Source organism: Littorina saxatilis, linkage group LG17 (assembly GCF_037325665.1).
Source record: "Littorina saxatilis isolate snail1 linkage group LG17, US_GU_Lsax_2.0, whole genome shotgun sequence".
NCBI lineage: Eukaryota > Metazoa > Mollusca > Gastropoda > Littorinimorpha > Littorinidae > Littorina > Littorina saxatilis.
This window is the reverse complement of record NC_090261.1, coordinates 8,420,598-8,439,573: the sequence shown is the minus strand read 5'-3', so window position 1 is coordinate 8,439,573 and position 18,976 is coordinate 8,420,598. Positions and strand designations below refer to the sequence as shown.

The 18,976-nt window shown below is 43.3% G+C and overlaps 1 protein-coding gene across 7 annotated transcripts in view; it reads right to left on the bottom strand.

The window, feature by feature from the left end:
- The window catches only part of LOC138952552 (ryanodine receptor-like), a 203,506-nt gene that overhangs the window by 21,598 nt on the left and 162,932 nt on the right, over positions 1–18,976 (bottom strand). For 6 of the 7 annotated variants that reach the window (XM_070324235.1, XM_070324239.1, XM_070324236.1 and 3 more), the window contains 18 exons: positions 18,844–18,932; positions 15,804–15,932; positions 15,135–15,321; positions 14,628–14,698; positions 13,403–13,468; positions 12,432–12,511; positions 10,860–11,021; positions 9,095–9,251; positions 8,432–8,530; positions 7,971–8,053; positions 7,651–7,677; positions 5,918–6,118; positions 4,717–4,989; positions 4,262–4,379; positions 3,891–3,985; positions 3,126–3,216; positions 2,476–2,562; positions 1,695–1,904 (listed from right to left, as the gene is read on the bottom strand). In XM_070324235.1, the coding sequence (XP_070180336.1) occupies positions 1,695–1,904; positions 2,476–2,562; positions 3,126–3,216; positions 3,891–3,985; positions 4,262–4,379; positions 4,717–4,989; positions 5,918–6,118; positions 7,651–7,677; positions 7,971–8,053; positions 8,432–8,530; positions 9,095–9,251; positions 10,860–11,021; positions 12,432–12,511; positions 13,403–13,468; positions 14,628–14,698; positions 15,135–15,321; positions 15,804–15,932; positions 18,844–18,932 (2,225 nt within the window). The remainder of the gene's footprint in view (positions 1–1,694; positions 1,905–2,475; positions 2,563–3,125; positions 3,217–3,890; positions 3,986–4,261; positions 4,380–4,716; positions 4,990–5,917; positions 6,119–7,650; positions 7,678–7,970; positions 8,054–8,431; positions 8,531–9,094; positions 9,252–10,859; positions 11,022–12,431; positions 12,512–13,402; positions 13,469–14,627; positions 14,699–15,134; positions 15,322–15,803; positions 15,933–18,843; positions 18,933–18,976) is intronic. The other variant, XM_070324240.1, reaches the window with a different exon arrangement.

Genomic DNA, 18,976 nt, shown 5'->3' with positions numbered 1-18,976 from the left:
CTTTTTTCCTCGAGTTCGACCCCTGCGTCTTGTATAACGAAGCGCCTAATCCGTGTATGAAATACGAAAAAAATCAAAGAGACCGCCTGAGTACCAGTCAAACAACTTGTGATAATGCATGTTTCAGCTACTAGGTACTGCCCTGCCTTTGATCTGGCCGCACACACAGATTTCCACTCTGTTAAACTCGGTCACTGACCGGTGCAGGAAGTGTTTCCTCTCTCAGATATGACAGGGGAACCACCTCTCATGGCAAAAACTGGGTCATTGACCCCTGGGAAGAAGGTCGTGTCTATAAACAAGGCCACCCAGCTATCACAATGCCTTTGATCTCGCGGCACACACAGAGCACACATATTTTCACTCAGTTAAAGTCGGTCACTGACCGGTCACTGACCCCGGTGCAGGAAGTGTTTCCTCTCTCAGATATGACAGGGGAACCACCTCTCATGGCAAAAACTGGGTCATTTTGGTGCGCCCTATCGGCCCCCTGCGTCCAATGGGTGACTGGATTACAATTTTTTGTAAAAAGAAGGGGGTGCGTCTTGTATAACGAAGCGCCTTGTCACCCGGAAAATACGGTAGTCAAGTTTTGACTAAATGTTTTAACGTAGAGGGGGGAATCGAGACGAGGGTCATGGTGTATGTGTGTGTCTGTGTGTGTAGAGCGATTCAGAGTAAACTACTGGACCGATCTTCATGAAACTTGACATGAGAGATCCTGAGTATGATATCTCCAGATGTTTTTTTCATTTTACTGATTGTCTTTGATGACGTCATATCCAGCTTTTCGTGAAAGTTGAGGCGGCACAGTCACGCTCTCATTTTTCAACCAAATTGGTTGAAATTTTGGTGAAGTAATTTTTGACGAAGCCCAGACTTTGGTATTGCATTTCAGCTTGGAGGCTTAAAATTTAATTAATGAGTTTGCTCATTAAAGTTGTCATTAAAATCGATTTTTCGCAAACAGATTTAAAATTGATTGCATCGTATTCTTCATCACATTCTGAATCTAAAAATATATACATATGTCATGTTTACTCTTAAAATGTGATCACAATTAACGAAAATAGATTAATTAGTCTTCCGATTAAAATTTAAGAAATCGATTCAAAAATGATTTCATCTTATTCTTTATCATTTCCTGATTCAAAAAACATATTATGATAGGTTGTTCAAAACAAGCTCAGAAAGTTAACAAGAATACAGAAAAGCGCGCTTTCCTGCTACCGCGCTAATCTGGCATGTCAATATCACCTTGTTTTGCACGTGGGAGGTGAGCGATTTCCTTCACGCGGGGATTGACGAAGCTGTACTGTCTTGGTGAAAAAATACAGTGCATTCAGTTTCATTCTGTGAGTTCGACAGCTTGACTAAATGTAGTAATTTCGCCTTACGCGACTTGTTTTATTTGTGATCTGTTTCAGATTTGAACCAATATGACACCAGTGCCTGGCTCCAACCCAATTCAGTCCTTTCTGTTGCACAGCAGCCCGGGTGCAAAAAGCCGAGTGAAAGAGACGCACCTTGAGACAGTAGTAGGCGACCAGCATGCAGAATACACTGACCTTGAGACAGTAGTAGGCGACCAGCATGCAGAATACACTGACCTTGAGACAGTAGTAGGCGACCAGCATGCAGAATACACTGACCTTGAGACAGTAGTAGGCGACCAGCATGCAGAATACACTGACCTTGAGACAGTAGTAGGCGACCAGCATGCAGAAGGCAGTCATCATGTGTATGAAGGCCAGGGATCGCATGACGGGCTCCAAGTAGTAGAAGTCGTCCTCGATCACCACGTACTCTATGCTGTTGTCTTCCGCCTCCTCCCCGTCCCCTGTCCCATTGCCACCCAGACCGTCCTCATCTCCATCAACCGCCTCGCCAGCCACGCGATTCACCTGACAACACACAGTCATGGGGATGTACTTTAGCTACACAAACGCACATTTTTTATTTTTGTTTTTATTTTTGTTTTTACACAGAAGATTTGTTCTCCTTTTTCTTCTGCATTCATTGGTTGCAACTCCCGCATACACTCATGTTTTACACAAGTGGATTTTTACTCATACCCGACAGGATTTTTTCCCCACCTGACTCAGGCAGCAATACCTTATTTAAGAGTCTTCTTCTTCTTCTGCATTCATGGGCTGCAACTCCCACATACACTCATGTTTTACACAAGTGGGTTTTTTCTTATACCCGACTTCTTTCACCTACCATTTACACAGCAAAACTTCCTGTTTGGGGGAAAGAGAAGAAAACTTCCAATATTAGAAACGTTTTGCAGCTATCTCGGGTAATGAGGACTCACTGAACTGTTCAGATACCACTGCACATACTTGTGTAGTTAGCTTTTCAATTAATTTGAAAAAGAGCCTGAAACAGAGTAGCAGTTTACAGAGAGTAAGGGTTGAACATGATATGGGTTGAATAGTTTTCACCTTTTCGCCAATACTGTGAAGAGCATACCTTGTAGAAGAGCAGAATGACGTTGATGAGGAAAGCCAGAACCAGGGCAACTTGCTTGAAGTTGTAGAAGTTTCTGGCAAACAGGCTCTGCAACATAACAACAACATTATACCAAACTCCAATGCACAATCATGTTTTTGCACGAGTGGGTTTTTACGTGAATGACCATTTTCACCCTGCCATGTAGGCAGCCAGACTCCGATTCATCCTTTCAAATACAATAGTCATGTAAAAACATCACGTTTAAAGTTAAAATCGGCTCCTGTGACGAACCCGTGAACAACAATTGCAGTGGGAAATCGGATTCAGTTTCAGATTCAGAAAATGTTCAGCAAACACCTACACTTTGAGGAGTCCAAAATTCTCTGAAAAGCCTAATTAACGGTATACAACAAACCACAAAAACTTTTTCTCATAATTATAAAATCCGTACTGTGAAACCCATTTTCAAGACCTGCAAAAATCTGAGAAAAATCAAGTCTTAAAAAGGAGGATGTCTTAAAATGGAGGTAAATTTACACAGGTTTTGTATAGAAAGTCTGAGAAAACAGGGAGGAGGTCTTCCATTGGGGGTGGGGGTGGGTGGCGGGGTCTTAAAATGGGGGTTCTACTGTATGAATGTTCCAAGCCAGCAAAGAGGCAAAACTCACCAGCACGTATTTTCCATAGTCAAAGCTCTGTGTTCCAATGGGCGCTTCGTCTTCAAGGTTGGTTGGAGCTGGTTCTGCTGCAGGGGCAGGCCTGAAAGTACACACGCGCAAATGTGTGAAATGTCCCAAACATCATGCTGCATGTACTTACACAAAGGGAAGTGCATGTATCCACAACTTGTGTGTTCTTGGTTATCAACAGATGAAGAGGATTTTCTTCTTTTCAGGATCATCACAATCCCATTTCTCAATATCTTTTCTTTATATTGTGACAGGGGAGGCTACCGCTCCTTTCACAGCAGACTCTGCACCCGAGTTGTTGGCCTTTAAGTCAACACCGGTTGATTGTGGAATTCTGTTTGTGATGGGGTCTGGTGGTTTCCGATTGTCTGTATGTTCATGGAAACCTTCGGGTTTGCATAACAGTTTTTATAGGGCTAAGAAATTAGCCCTAACATTTTCAATCCTGTTTGATTGCACTTCGCCTCCCGAGGTGATCGTAGTGTTACGGCACTCGGTTACAATATGCCGTATCAAATATATCTTCTCCAGTCTAAGGCTCTTTCAGCTATTATGAAGAGAAATCCCAATGTGGGGAAAAAACAAATGGATAAGAGCACACGAAAACAAAATACATTGACACATATGCTTCTGAATTACTGACAGCCAGGCAATTTCCCCGTGATACTTATACCTCAATGCGAACATAGCAGATCACAACGAATCTGATATCATGTGTGCACACAAGAAAGAAAGAAAACTCACATAGGCTCTGGAGTGTAGGGTGGTGGTGGTGGTGGAGGAGGCTTTGGTGATGCTGCAGCTGCTGCCGCCTCCGCCTGGAGCTTATCTTCCTGAACCTGCCAACAGTAAGGTACACTATACCGTTAAACTATACATATTCTATAACTAAGATTTCACAATGTTTCAAACCTACAAATGTCATTATCTTTTAAAATCAAAGCACTTATACTAAAAGAGAGAAACGCAAATGCTATGTACACAACTAAACTTTTTTTTTTAAAAAGTGCCAAAAAAACTCTGGAGAACCTGAGGTAAGCATTTTTTCATAACAAATTCACTCCTCTTCACATTGTCCCTTTAGGTGACGGTGGCAAAAACGTGCAGACACTGACCTCGCTCTGTTGCCTGGAGGCTGTGGGTTTGGTGGCGCCGGGGACTGTGGAGGCGTCTGGCTGGTCCTGACTGCTACTGGACTGGATGCCGTTCTGAACTGGCCCTGCATCTCTTGTTCTGTCACACACACAATACACTGTCAGACACTTTGCACATGTGACACTGCAGCAGACAGGAGATGGCAACACACAGACAAGAATTTAGTACATTCATAGCTGTCGAGTGGCACCTCACAACAAAACATTGTTCATTTACTCAGGGATCGTTTCGGAACAGAGCGACGACAAAATCGAACACCTACACAAACAAGAACAAAAGCTGTCCTTAATTCAGCCAAAATTTACTTCCTGAAGACTTTATTGAAAATTAGGTGCCAAGGCTTCTTGCAGCAAGCTTCACCAAGTCTACTTCCTGAAGTTGACTTTGCCCAACCAGGCTAATCCAAGTGACTCACTTGGAAGCGTCCTGGGTATCAGCGGGTGGTGTGGATCCGATAACAGGCGGGGTTCCAGTCTCCAGCTCTGTAGGGGGCACCACAGCTGCTCCTTTAGCCGCCACGCCCGGTTGTCCCTGGGCCTGTCCCTGTGCCTGCGCTTGTGCCTGCGCCTGTGCTAGCGCTATAGGACCCACGGGTAAGGCCATTGGACCCTTGGTGTGTTTCTCTGGCTTGGCTTCCTCCAGACTTTTCTCTCCCATCATCATGTTGACAAAGAACTTGAGTAACGTCCTGCAACATGGGAACACAATGGTTACACACTGGACTTGAGCAAGGACAAACTTTTTTCTGATGCAATTTATGATCGTTTAAATGTGACCAGATCTTTCCTTTTTACTTAAGAAACTGGTATCAGACAAACATTGGCTCCCTTCTCTGTGTCTGTTCGTGTATTGATTTGTTAATGAGTGGTCAGTCAGTCAGTCAGTCAGTCAGTCAGAGACTCCTCTTCCTATAGTCCAATCAGTCTAATAGCTTTATTTCCTCTGGAACAGATACAACCCCTATCAAACATAAAACAAGAGGCGAAGCCTTCAAGGCTCACGTAAGAAATAGACAAACAGTAACACAAACTCAATCACTCCGTCACACATACACACCCACACACACAGTAAGCTTAGGTGACACTGTGCAAGAAAGAGAGACACTAGATCTAGATCTGTCTGTCTGCATGTAGCCTACTTACAGGGAGGGACACGACTGCCAAATAGTCTCGGCCCGCTCAAAATAACAATGACCGAGACCACACACACCACGCGAGAGAGAAAGACTACAGGGAGGCATGCCGTCATGATGCATTAATTGACGTCAAGCACTTTTGACCGTGACGTAATCTTATGCGAGCTTTATCCATAGTCTTGGATAACCACTCACACATAGACTCGGAAATGTTAAAGTTTCTACCACAGACATACACACGCACAAACACACACACACACGCACACACACACGCACAAACGCACAAACGCACAGACAGACAAAGTTACGATCGCATAGGCTACACTTCGTGAGCCAACTAGTGTATATCATCATCATCATCATAAATATTGTAATCATCATTGATGTTGTCGTCATCATCATATGTGCAGTTATCATCATGGTCATCAACGTCATTGTCACCACCACCACAACTAGCCTGATAACCCTGATCCCAACGTACCAGATGACGCGGAAGAAGAGGAGGACCATGAAGATGTTAAGTCTGAAGAAAAGCTTGATGAGCGTCAGCAGCAGCTGGGGGTAGGTCATGGAGCGGTAGGCATGGTAACCCTTCTTCAGGTTGCTCCAGGTGAATAGGGAGAAGATGGCCGCCAGACCCTCACGCAGACACCGCCAGATGAAGAACACCGGCTCCAGCATGCTGTCAACAAACAAGCCTGGTGTTACTGTCAGGTGGACGCAACGGACGAGGTCTTCAAGTAAAAGTTTGATGCAAGCACAATAAGTTATACATGGGAATTGACTGTAGCCAAAAAGGTAGATGTCAATGTTTTGAAATAGCAGATGAACCAACATTAATAAGATTTGCTTACTTTTTTCCTGCTCTGAATTAAAACAAGACAGGGCAATGGTTGACACACTAGACGTGTTGCCCGCAGCTTCAAAATCTATCAAGATTATTCAGTTTCAGTTTCGAAAGAACAAGAGAGGATATAAAGGGAGAACAAAAAAAGGAAGAATAAATTATGTAAAAATAATTTTCCCTCAACCCAGACCAAGTCATGTTGTTTATCACACAATGGTTTAATCAGATGGAAGACGGTACCTATTACTTCTCCAGTTCCTAAACTGTGTGTTATGATTTTAAAGAAAAAAAGCTTTGTGTTTGTTTATGGCCTGATTAAATTACAGAGCCATAATTATAACACTTATTTTAATTTGCAGTTGATACTTCCTACCCCACCTATGTTGACCAATTTTTTTTAGCCGAGACCAGCTGTGCTGCAGCAGGTCACTTAGAAGTGTAGTAACTGTGTAGAAACTGTGTATGAACACGATGGAATGCAAACGTTAGATCGACGTTACAGGAAGCGACTGAAGTGACTGTGTCTACGGATATATCCGTACCAGGTCAGATAGAGCCATATGAGTGGGTACGGATATATCCGTACCTGGGAGACAAGGCGTTAAAGGCACTGTCCTTCCCATGAAAACATCTGCTCACTATCTCAGATCGGACTAGGCCTTCAGTACCTGGGAATTTGAAATTGAAATTTGTTTCATGAATTAATTTCTTGAAAGCCACCAGTGGCTTTTTTATTACCACTTTTTTGTCAATGGTTACCTCTGGAATACAGCTGGCATTAAAATGAGAAAACGTAGAGATTGCATAGACTGACAGTAATGTTTCATTTCTTAACCAAATACAATGAACAATGTTTTCTATAAACAGAACCATTTTACTAAGGTCATTCTTCCTGTTACAGGGGTTCTTTCGGGGGTTATTAACTTTCTGTGAAGAAAATGCTTCTCTGGGTCGAACAGATGGGAAAGGAATCAGGGCATGAGTGGCATTCAATTAACCATCATACTGGAACGTGTGAACAAAATGTGCAGTCTACTGCAGGAAAGAGATAGACTGTAGGAATGAGATGAAACGTAAGATGCAGAAATTGTTAAAAGAAGCAGTGTTAACAATGACAGTGACTCAAGAAATGTTGCACAGGTTGAAGAGGAAGCAGGGCAAAATTCTGTATTGGGAACAAGGATTAACCAGGGAATTTACACAAAACTTGAACACTAGGTTGTTAACAATCTGTAAAAGGCTTAGAGGCCGGGGGCATCTGTATTGACTGTAACAGCTAGTGCTTGGGCCTAAGTGTTGAGATATTTGGTATGGAAGGTGGGAAAAGGGATGAAGGGAAACATGGGGCTGCAAGGAACACGGTCAACCTCTCTTTCTTTGGTGGCTCTCCCTCCCTGTCCGCAACAAACAAAAATCAGCAGCTGAGAGTTTGAGCAGCAATGTTGATGTTGACACAAAATAATCCACTTTTTTCAGCACACTAAAAGTAACAACTAAAACAAACTCTCTGCGCTTGAAAAAAAATGTATACAGCAGTACATCAACTCATAAACGCAAACAAAACACAATGAACCATTGAAGTAAAACTGCTACAACACAAAATAAGCCATTGAAACAAAGAGCAAATAATAAAGCGTTGTATATCCCACAGACAACAAGAAAACAACCAGCAGAACTGGATACTCACCCTCCATCTCCGGGAAGGCCGGCCCCACTGCGCATCGCTGCAATCCTCTGCTCCTCCGCACTGATGCTGGTGGCGTGTTGCATCTGTACAGAAAACAGCAGACATTGGGCTTTCACTTAGGTACAAGGTAAAGTATTTGAGTTTTCACATAGCTAAAAGCTACAGTGGTTTTAAATAGCTACAAGATAGGGTCATCAGGCTTTTCCTTGGCTACAAGGTACAGTTGTTAGGATTTCACTTAGCTAAAAGGTTCAGTCCATGGACTTTTATTTAGCTACTTAGGTACAATCACTGGGCTTTAACCTAGCTACAAGGTACGGTCGTTGGGCTTTCACTTTGCTACAAGGGACATAAATGTGTCACTACTGTAAAAATACTGTAAGACCCTACAGACAAAACACCCAACCCCCCCCCCCCCTCCCTCCCCCCCCCCCCCCCCCCCCCCCAGAAGCAGGACCCACCTCAAAGATGGTTTCTTCGCAGAAGTTGACAAAACTCTCCAGCTTCTCTTTGTCTCCGCCTTCATTCACCACGCTGTGCAAGAAGGACCGCTTGGACTCCTGAACACATACAATCAGATGTCAGGTAGTTTGGGGGATACCTTAATGCTTGCTCCAGAACACTAATGAGCCACTAGCTAGTAGTGGCTGTCAACAACTGGTGTTGAAATCATCCGAAACCACATCTCACAAATTCTGTTAAAATACTCACTTTTGTAGCAGGTTTCTGTGTAGAAATTGAGGGAGGCAAATCCTTCCAGATAAGATCATACTACAGTGGTACCTGGCATGTGAGGCCCCTCTGATGAGAGGACACCTCCCAATGAAGGTCATCCTTTTCTCCATCTATAAACTTGACTAAACTATCCCGAAGAAGACAGTTTGTTGCTGCCGAAATATTGATAAAGAAAATACTTATCTGGTTACTGCTGTGTCCTCTTTTTATTTAAATGTTAAACCATGCCTGTCATGAAAGGACACTGGCAATGTAAGAACACTTTAGTTCAGGGTGTCCTTTCATTGCTGGTACCACTACACTAAAACAAGGGCTGCTGTCATTTAGAACAGCATAATTATGTCACAAGACAATACGACAAATCTGCACCACCTTTCAAATGTGCTCACCTTGATCTGCGGTTTCTCCCACTGGTCGATGTGTGACTGCTTGATCTCAAAGTAGACCCGCTCAATGCGGTTGGCGCTGCCCATGATCTCGATGCGACCCAGGTAGGGGGCGAAGTAATCCAGCACGCTCTTGGCCTTGTCCAGCAGTCGCTCCAGTCTGTGTACACAGTCACACAAAACATACACAGTGTTCATGCTAACTGCAAATTTTCTGATTTTACTTGTCATTATTTTAAAATACAGAAAAAGAGGTTGTCAACCAGTTAGGTTTTGATTGTACAGCAGTCCCTGCAATGTACGGCCCCCGGCGTGAGCGGCCACCTGACATGTACGGACACATTTGCTCGGCACGGAGGGTTTTCCTTCTATATTTGCCCCCCCTTAAACGAACACCTGCAAAACGTGGACGCGGACACTAATTTTCGGTCCCAACAGCAGGTCATACCTGCAATGTACGGACAGACCATCGTCAAATTTTCACCACAGCAAAATCGATAACAGAGCAGTCCGGCTCTTGGTACAAAGGTCACAACCGCAAAGGCCTGATGACAGTCACAGTCACTGATAACTTGAGTGCACGTGTACCCATCAGGAGGGGGGGTAGTTTTGGTCAGGAGTGGAGTACATGCGAAGATGCCAACAGGAAAATGCACTATGCTCTTTATTCTTGTCTGTTGGACGTAAACAACAGAAACCACAGTCGATGAAGGCCCTCAGAGAAAGAGAGTGAAAAAAATCGGCCACAGTTCTCAGCATCGCGTGTCTGTGTGTAACCTCTTTCATTGACAAGATACTCTTGTGTCCCCTCAGCCTTGACCAGTGAGTCGGTTGCCTAATCTGTCAACCCTTCAGTTGTCTTGCTTTGTCAAAAGTTAGACACAGTTGCCCTGGTTTTGCTCTGAGTGAACAGTGCAGCTGGCCTCAATTAGCTGACACTTTTCTGGCCACTGCCCCAAACAGTACATGGCTGGGGGAAGGGAGGGAGAGAGAGAGAGAGAGGGGGGGGGGGGGGAGGGTAGCTGGCTAAACTCAGTGGGGTGTCTGGTGTCACTGTGAGCAGGAAGAGCATTGGAGAGAAATAGAGAGGTGTACTCTTCCACACAATTTCCAAGCATCAGTTGTCAGGGCTTAGGGTAGGCAGTGAGGGAGAGTGAGAGCGGTGTTGTGTACAGTGTATTTCCGACTGAAGAGTGAAAAGTCACTGCCATGCCACATGATCGGCATGCAGTCAATAAAGCCAGACAAGAAAATAAATTACATGATTAAACAATTGACATGCAGCTCTATCTGCTGCTATTTATTCAAACTGGTTTTCAAGCTTATTCTCGAAAAGCATCTGCACACGCTCCTCTGTGCTGTGTTTGTGTGGCTGCTTTCGTATGTCAGTGCATGGTGAGTGCGTTCACTGCCTTGAAGTTTTATTTTATCTCTTCTTTTCAACACCATTCATACAAATCATTTTTTACAGAACGTTTAAAGAAATATTATTATTAGGAGTTTGTTGTTATTGTTTAGTAGCCACAAGAAGTGGTTAGCATAGACTCAATCCTGTTGTTTGTGTGTCTGTGTGAGTGTATGGGGGAGGGGGTGGTGTGGTCACCCCTCCCGTGACCGGCCACCTGCAATGTACAGACAGTTTTGCTATGGCCCAAGGGTGTCCGTTCATGAGAGGGACTGCTGTACTGTCTTTGACAGTTTCTCACTGTCAAAATCATGAATCAGTGACTGGTTTTTGTCAGTCGTATCTAGAGTCTGACTCACTGACCGTGGTTCGTTGGGCATGTGTTCAGACAGGTTGGTCAGCAGCACGGCCATGGTGAAGCCAATGTCCTTGGCGGGGTTGTGGAAGCGGTCAGTGAACTCGGTGAAGTCCACCTTGCCGTCATGGTTTGCGTCCACACACATCATGATGTACTCTATCTCCTCCCTGTAAACACACCATTCTGTGTCAAACACACACTGTAAACACACCATTCTGTGTCAAACTTTCCTTGTTATGTGAAGCCACTAATCAATCGGGTGAAGTTGACTTAGCAAAATAGAATCGTTAACATGTACTTTTTCTTCCATATTAATAATCAGTGTGTAAAATTCCAAATGTATCCCGACACAAAGTTCAAAGTTATGCACATCATCATATCCAGTACACCACAAATGTAAGGAGTCTTTGACAATGCAATAGTGTCCTCGCATTTCATGCAATCAAAGACCTTAACATCAAAGGATTATATGCTGCATGTAGAAATTAGTCCAGAAATATCAATAAAACAAGCTTTCAAAAATAAATACCGCCAATGCTGAACAACCTCTGAAGACGTTTCAAAAACGGTATAAACAGACTAAAACAGAGGCTAGAAACCAGTTCTGACAATCACAGTGGAAGAGAGGTAGACTTTACAACTACTGCACCACATGCAACTAGCCAACACAATAACCATGCACAACATGCCTATTAAACAGTAAATTAACTATCTTTGAAATCAATTACTACTTGGCAATACTTGTTATGAACATGATAGTCCACATTTCCAATAAGTTTGGTGTTGTATCATTATGTTAAAAGAGAAAATGTGTTAATCTCCATCATCAATGCCTTTCTCTGAAACCGACTGTTGCTAAACATACACTCTGACAGGGAATAAAAAGCAAAGCCTATAAAACTCTCATAAACTGACCAAACTTTGTGAAATAAATAAACCGATTAGTCGGTAAATTTCAAGACTTTGGAAATGGAAAACAAGCAAAGAGCAACAAATCAATAATGAAATAAACAAATCAATTAAAGAATACAAATAATACGGTCAGACAAAATACTTTCTACTAAGTGAGGGTTGAGCAAGCTCTGCAATCAAAAGTCAAACACACACTTGCACAACACTGGGATTGCTAATAGTGTTAATTAATTACTACGCAGATGCTACTACCTAGTGCAATAGCCTTTTGTTAGTACTGTACGCTAAAACGCAACGCTTACTGCAGTGAAAAGTCTTTGCAAGGGAAAAGGCAAAATTTGAAAAATAACCACAGCATTTACTCCCAATACTTGCAGGGGTGTATGAGGGATATATTCATTTTCACTTTTAATGCTAAGAATACTCGCAAGCAGAGAAGGCAACAGGAGAACATCATTTGCATCTTTAGACATCATGGGTCAAGACCATTTCAGGAATGGGGTTTCAGGCACTCAAGGTCAAGGTGAAGGTCATTTGCAGGTATAAAGGTCAAGGGTACTGGAGGAAGGTAAATGAACAACATTACGGGCCACCAGGCAGGTCAAGGTCAGTGAGCAAGCGAAACACGGCCTTGCTTTGCTCAACTTCACACCATTCCCACTTACTCAGAGTAAATTTTTTGGGCCTCCATGGCTTTACGCATTTCTTTGTGCGAGATCCACCCGTCCTTATTGGTGTCAAACTCCTACAGCACAAATACAACAGCACAGACAGTGTCCATTAAGATTCAAAGACAGAGCAAATAGACTGTACACCAAGAAAAACAGACTGTACATTCAAAGACAGAGCAAATAGACTGTACGTCAAAGAGGCAACTTGGCCGCTTCTTCTGCTCCTGACAACCGCTCAACCCTGAATCAACAGTTTTTCGTTTTGCCATCGACTGTTCACACATGGCTGGTGAGCGAGTTGTCAGCAGCAGAAGCAGCCAAGCGTGGCCTGACGAGGACAGAACACACACCGTGTGAACACCTTCTGTGCTTCCATCGCCTTGCGGAACTCCTTGGCTGAAATCACTCCATCCTTGTTCACATCAAACTCCTTGACATTGCAGCGTTCACAGCAAAACGAAAAGCATCAAACACACAGCACATTCCAAACACTTGAACATCAATATACACAAAGTCATGGGTACATGTGGTATGTGATTACTCAATCTAAAAGCCACCAATTCCATAAGATATAATCAATCTCTCCCTTACTTTATTCAGTTTTTACCTTTCGTCGTACACATTGCCTGCCAGGAAACTTGTCAAATTGTTGGAATTCTGGCTTCAGCCATTTGCCACATGCACCCATGCAAACTTGACACACACACACACACAAACAAAACAACCCCTCCCACTTTCCTCTCCCCCCTTCCTCCTCCCCCACCTCTCCCTCCATGGAAAATCTACTAATTATGGCCAGTGTTCCAAGAATGTGCTTCAGCTAATGAATTTTTTACCAGACATTGTGGATACATGTACCAGCATACATAATAATACCCAGCCTAAATCTGCCGTCATTTTTAGTTTAAAAGCGTCATTTACATAAATTAATAAATTTTTTAATTTATGAGTAAGATTTCACTGACCAGGAAGGCTTCTGATGAGGTGAGACCCTTCATCTTGAGGAAGATGTCAAAGAACTTCAGGATCATCTGTAAAAGAAAGCATTGCCCACTATAAATATACAAAGTACTGTTATTAAAAACAGAAAAAACGCCATGTCCTAAGACCAACCCCATGGCAGCATCAGATGAGGATGACCAAGACTGTTATCACAATCACTTATAAAAAAAATATGATTAAACAAGAAATTCCTCCGAGGTAGAAAAAACACCCCCGTTGGTCAAAGGGAAATAACCATTCTCACTGCCACCAACTGAGAAGGTTATTCTATAAGTCCTTGTAGAATCTTAATCCACCAATAACTCCCTAAGCGTGTGTTTGACTGGTCCCAATTTTTGTAAGGACCGTCTCAGGAATGTATAGAACCTGTTCACCAAGTTTGGTGACGATCGGTCCGTTCATTCTTGAGATCTATATGCGAACACAAACAAACAAACAAACACATCGACCGAATCCTATACACACCAAATAACTCCCTAACCGTGTGTTTGACTGGTCCCAATTTTTGTAAGGACCGTCTCAGGAATGTATAGAACCTGTTCACCAAGTTTGGTGACGATCGGTCCGTTCATTCTTGAGATCTATATGCGAACACAAACAAACAAACACATGGACCGAATCCTATACACACCCCTATACCGGGGGTGTAAATACAATAAATACAAGTTTAGAATCCAGGAATGCTCTGTTGCCTACCTCCTGTGCTAACAGACATTAACATGGACACGAAGATGCATATCCCAACACAAGCAAAGTAAACAACAGGCGAAGCCATCAAGGCTCACGTAAGAAATCGACAAACAGTAACACACACACACACACACACACACACACACACACACACACACACACACACACACACACACACACACACACACAGAAAGAGCATAGGTGAAACTGTGCAAGAAAGCGAGACACTAGATCTAGATCTGTCTGTCTGCATGTAGCCTACTTACAGGGACACAACTGTCAACTAGTCTCGGCCCGCTCAAAATAATAATGACCGAGACTTTCAGTACTTCCTTCGCGTGACGTCTAACCCTCTTACGTCATAATGTGACGTCAATGTAATGTGACGTCTTCAAATGTTAGAGTTTCTACCACAGACATACACACGCACGCACGCACAGACAGACAAAGTTACGATCGCATAGGCTACACTTACGTGAGCCAAAAAGAAACACTGACCTCCACGTTGGACGAAGACTCCATGAGCGTGTCCACCATCTGTTTTCCAATTGGTCCGTTCATCACGTTACCTATGGTTGAGATAGGAGAAATGTTAGTGCTGATGCCTATAGTTTGCACACAGATGGACAGATTGCTACTGTTTTCACCTTACCAGTTTGTTCCCAAAATTGCAAACATAAAGTATCATGAGTGGTTTGACATATCAATATGGTATCAAAGACCACCTTGTAAAAGATGAAGTCTCCAAGCAAAACAATGTACTCACTTTTACAGGAATATTTTCTTCAGTTATTTATCAAAATGGCCACTGCATTTTCAGCAATTTACACACCCACCATGGAAAAGGCTTGACATCTGCAAAATGCCGGCAATGTTTTCAGAAAGGTTTGGTGTTTGACAGACTGCTGACTCGGTGCTCCAGTTTTACTTCATTGCTGAAGAGCTCCAGCTTTTTATGAATATGTGCATCCAAAGACAGCATAGCATTCAGTCCAAGACACTTACCTTCCAGCATGGAGAGCAGCATGATCATCATCTCTTTCTGCAGCTTCATAAACTCTCTCAGCAACTCCAGCTGGTCCGGGTCTTTGGACAGTTTGTCTTGCATGTGGGCGAAGATGTAGAGGAAGCCTCCCACTGCGTCCCACAGTCTGCTGTGTGCTAGGGCCAGCTGGTTCAGGGAGCAAGGGCCCTGAAAGACATAATGAGAAAGATGTAGAGAAAGCATCCCACTGTCTGCTGTGTGCTAGAGCCAGCTGGTTCAGGGAGCACGGGCCCTGAAAGAGTTAATGCGAAAGATGTAGAGGAAGCCCCACACCGCATCCCACAGGCTGCTGTGTGCTTGGGCCAGCTGGTTCAGGGAGCACGGGCCCTGAAAGAGTTAATGCGAAAGATGTAGAGGAAGCCCCACACCGCATCCCACAGTCTGCTGTGTGCTAGGGCCAGCTGGTTCAGGGAGCACGGGCCCTGAAAGAGTCGGAATGAGAAACATATTACAGAAGGCCCTATGGTAGTCATCAGAAAGGATCCCCCAAAAATAGAACGGAAACAATGTCTCAGGATATATTTCTGCAGTTGTCTGGAGGAGTCTGTGAAGAGAGCTGATCGAGCCAACACATATCATGAAAACAAACTAGCGCTCATAAAACACCTTATTCCATCCCAGCAACTGACCTGGATGTACTCAGTGAGCGAGCAGAAGACCTGCTTGGCCACGGTGATGGCACGACAGAAGTTCTCCTTGCCCGACTGGTCGATGATGTCCTTGTTGCTGTAGTGCCAGTAGAAGTCCATGATAGACTCCTGCAACAAGACAACATTATTTCACAAATTTTTGAACAAAAAGAGAACACAACATTAACTAGGTTTGGTACATTCTTAATCACTTGTTGCTGCCTTCTTCACGATAGTATCGATCAGATTACTACGATAGTCACCAACACGATGTAAGCTATAGCTTATGCTTATGTTTATGCACACGCATGCATGATGAAGAAAAGAAAGCATCATATACTGTCAATAACACCGATATAAACCAAAACAATCAAACTGAACAATGAGTTGTAACATGACCTGCTGTCATCTGACTGTAAAATTACTCGGCCACATACTACAGTGGAACCTCCCCTTTACAACCTACACACATGTGAGAAAAGCAGGTATTAATGTATTGTGAGGGAATAGCCTTACAGACCCCGTAACAATGTTTTGAATGCATGCGTGTGCTGGAGTGACTTCGCTACCGATCATTGGTACGCGTGCACTTTCGTAGCTTGACACAAATTTTGATGTGACGTAGTTTACCAAGCACGATACTAGTCAGTATGACGGCTTAGAACCGACGCTGCGAGCAGACGTGACTTGATTGCAGACGACCATGCAGTCGCTAATTTGTTAATATCGATGTGCGGGAGTTGTTTGATAAAATAACAAGTTTCTTTATGTTAATAGTCACTTACGGACTTGGTTGTTTAATGACGGTTAGCGGAAAATAGCAGGGCTCGACAATAACGAATGCCCGACAGCCCGGGGCAAGCGTTTGAACCTGTCGGGCAAGTAAACCTTATGACCAGCTGCCCGACGGGGCAAGTGACAATATGTCAGTGAAAATTAAAATGTATTCAAATACCTTGGCGTACAAAGGACCAAACTTCCGAAGAACAAGACTCTTCCAATGTTTCCCCCAATGTTATCGATCGCTTCTGCTAACCGGAAATGCTTTCGTTCATGTATTCACCCCATTCAGGAATTTCCGATTTGGTGACATTTCTTTAATCTAACGCGGCTTCTCATTGGTTTAGGTCACGGCTAAGAGCCAATCAATGAAGAGCTATCTGAAAACTGAGAAGCACAGTTCAAAATGGCTTCGCAGTCGTCGATGTTTTCCTTTTTAACAACTTCAAAGCGCCGTGTAGATGACACAGACGATGGTTCGAAACGAAAATCCCAGAAGAAGACATTCGAGGCCTGTCGTGACCGGAAATTCCTCTCATCTTGGCTTACGGAATTCCCGTGGGTAAAATACGACGACGAAAAGTGTCTGATGTTCTGCAAGGACGTGTTGTTTTCAATTAGTTGTACTACTTGTAGCATTCTGATTTCTCCAGTCTCTCAGGCTTTTTGCACAACATATTAATGGTTTCATTTTGGGATGTACTCGGCAATCAATGTACAAAATTGGAATTGATCTATCAAATATTTAGGGAATAAAACACATAGATTTTACTCGGTGGGAAGAGGGAGAGAGAGTAAGAAGACCAACGTAGTCGTTAAGCAATGATAATAAATAAATACCTTCACTTGTTGAAAGAAAGAAATGCTTGCAAAACATCTTTGAGCAAAAGAGTCAGTGTGTTACTGTTTGCGTTACTCCGTTTTATTGTTTTATATCTCATTCTCTATTTAGTTTATTGTGGCAAGTAAAAAAAAAATGGGGCAAGTAGTTTTGATGTGTACTTGCCCGACAGGGCAAGTTGTCAGAAAAGTTAATGTCAAGGCCTGAATAGGGTTATGTAATTTAAGAAAGAATCGGATTATTTGCCGGAAGGTAGTGATTCAGGGTCAGAGTTCACGGTAGCGCATGAGTATGCGAAATAGTCGAAAGATTTTGGGGTCTATATAACGTTTCGAAATTCGCGCGCTCAGGGAATCCTTGTTAATCGGGAATCTTACTTTAAATCACTCCTTGTCAACCGGGAGTATAGCTAGCCCTGAATTTTCTCAGAGTAAGCTACTTTTCTTTTCGTTCATTAGTGAGGATTCGGGCAACCTGTTTAATTGGTGTCCAAGAATGTGGGGTTAGTTACCAGTAGAGATTCGGGCAACCTGTTTAACTGGTGTCCAGGAGTAATCAGGGGAAATGATAGGTGGTGGACAGTGATGACGAAGACGTACGATGAAAGAGAGCGAGAGAAAGGAAGAGAGGCAGTAACCAGAAGTGACGTGATAATACACCCCTTCGGAGTTTCGAGTGCGCATGCACGGCTAGTCACATTTTTGGCGGCAGGGGGCGCTCCGTTATACCAAACACACTCGAGATCCATTCCGCTTAAATCATGAAACTATCGTGGGACAAAAACCACAGAAATATCAAAGAGATAAGAGCTTACGAGGGAAAACTTGAACGCAATTGGCAATGTAGCTCTTCTGAAGACCTCGTGTTTGGTACAATTTGCAATCCCAGCATGCAATGCGCGGACTCTCGCCTGAGACTCCGAAAGGGTGTATTGCGTGAGAATAACCAGAGCGCTTGCAATGAAATAAAGATTCTGTGAAATCTTCAACCACGGTGTGGGCTATATCATTTGAAAGAAAGACACTGATTGCATTGGGGATAAGAGGGGGAAACAGAAAATATTCTCACATATACACAAAACACAACACTGATTGCATTGGGGATAAGAGGGGGAAACAGAAAATATTCTCACATATACACAAAACACAACGCGAGGTCACTAAAAACATCAAAGAGACAGAGAAACATTCTGCACACTCCCCCCCGGACTTAATCAAATCTGCCACAGTATATTGTAATTCAATCAAGTTGGCGTTTTAATGAAACAGATCCTAGGATTGGTCAGAATGCCCCAACTCAATAAAAATTACCTCCAAAAGTATAATTGAAGCCCGACGGAGCGAGTCGGGCGTCAATCCACGATGACGACCTCGAAGGTTCAAATGGAAGCATGTTAATGTGTAAGTCACAAACTCTAACCTGCAAGCGCAGCAGGTAATCAACGGTGCAGATGATGATGTTCACTGTGGTGGTGTTGCCTGCCTGTGTCCTCAGGTAGTTCTGGAATTCTGTCAAAGGCAAAAGAGTTTGCTCAATTCATCAGAACAACCCT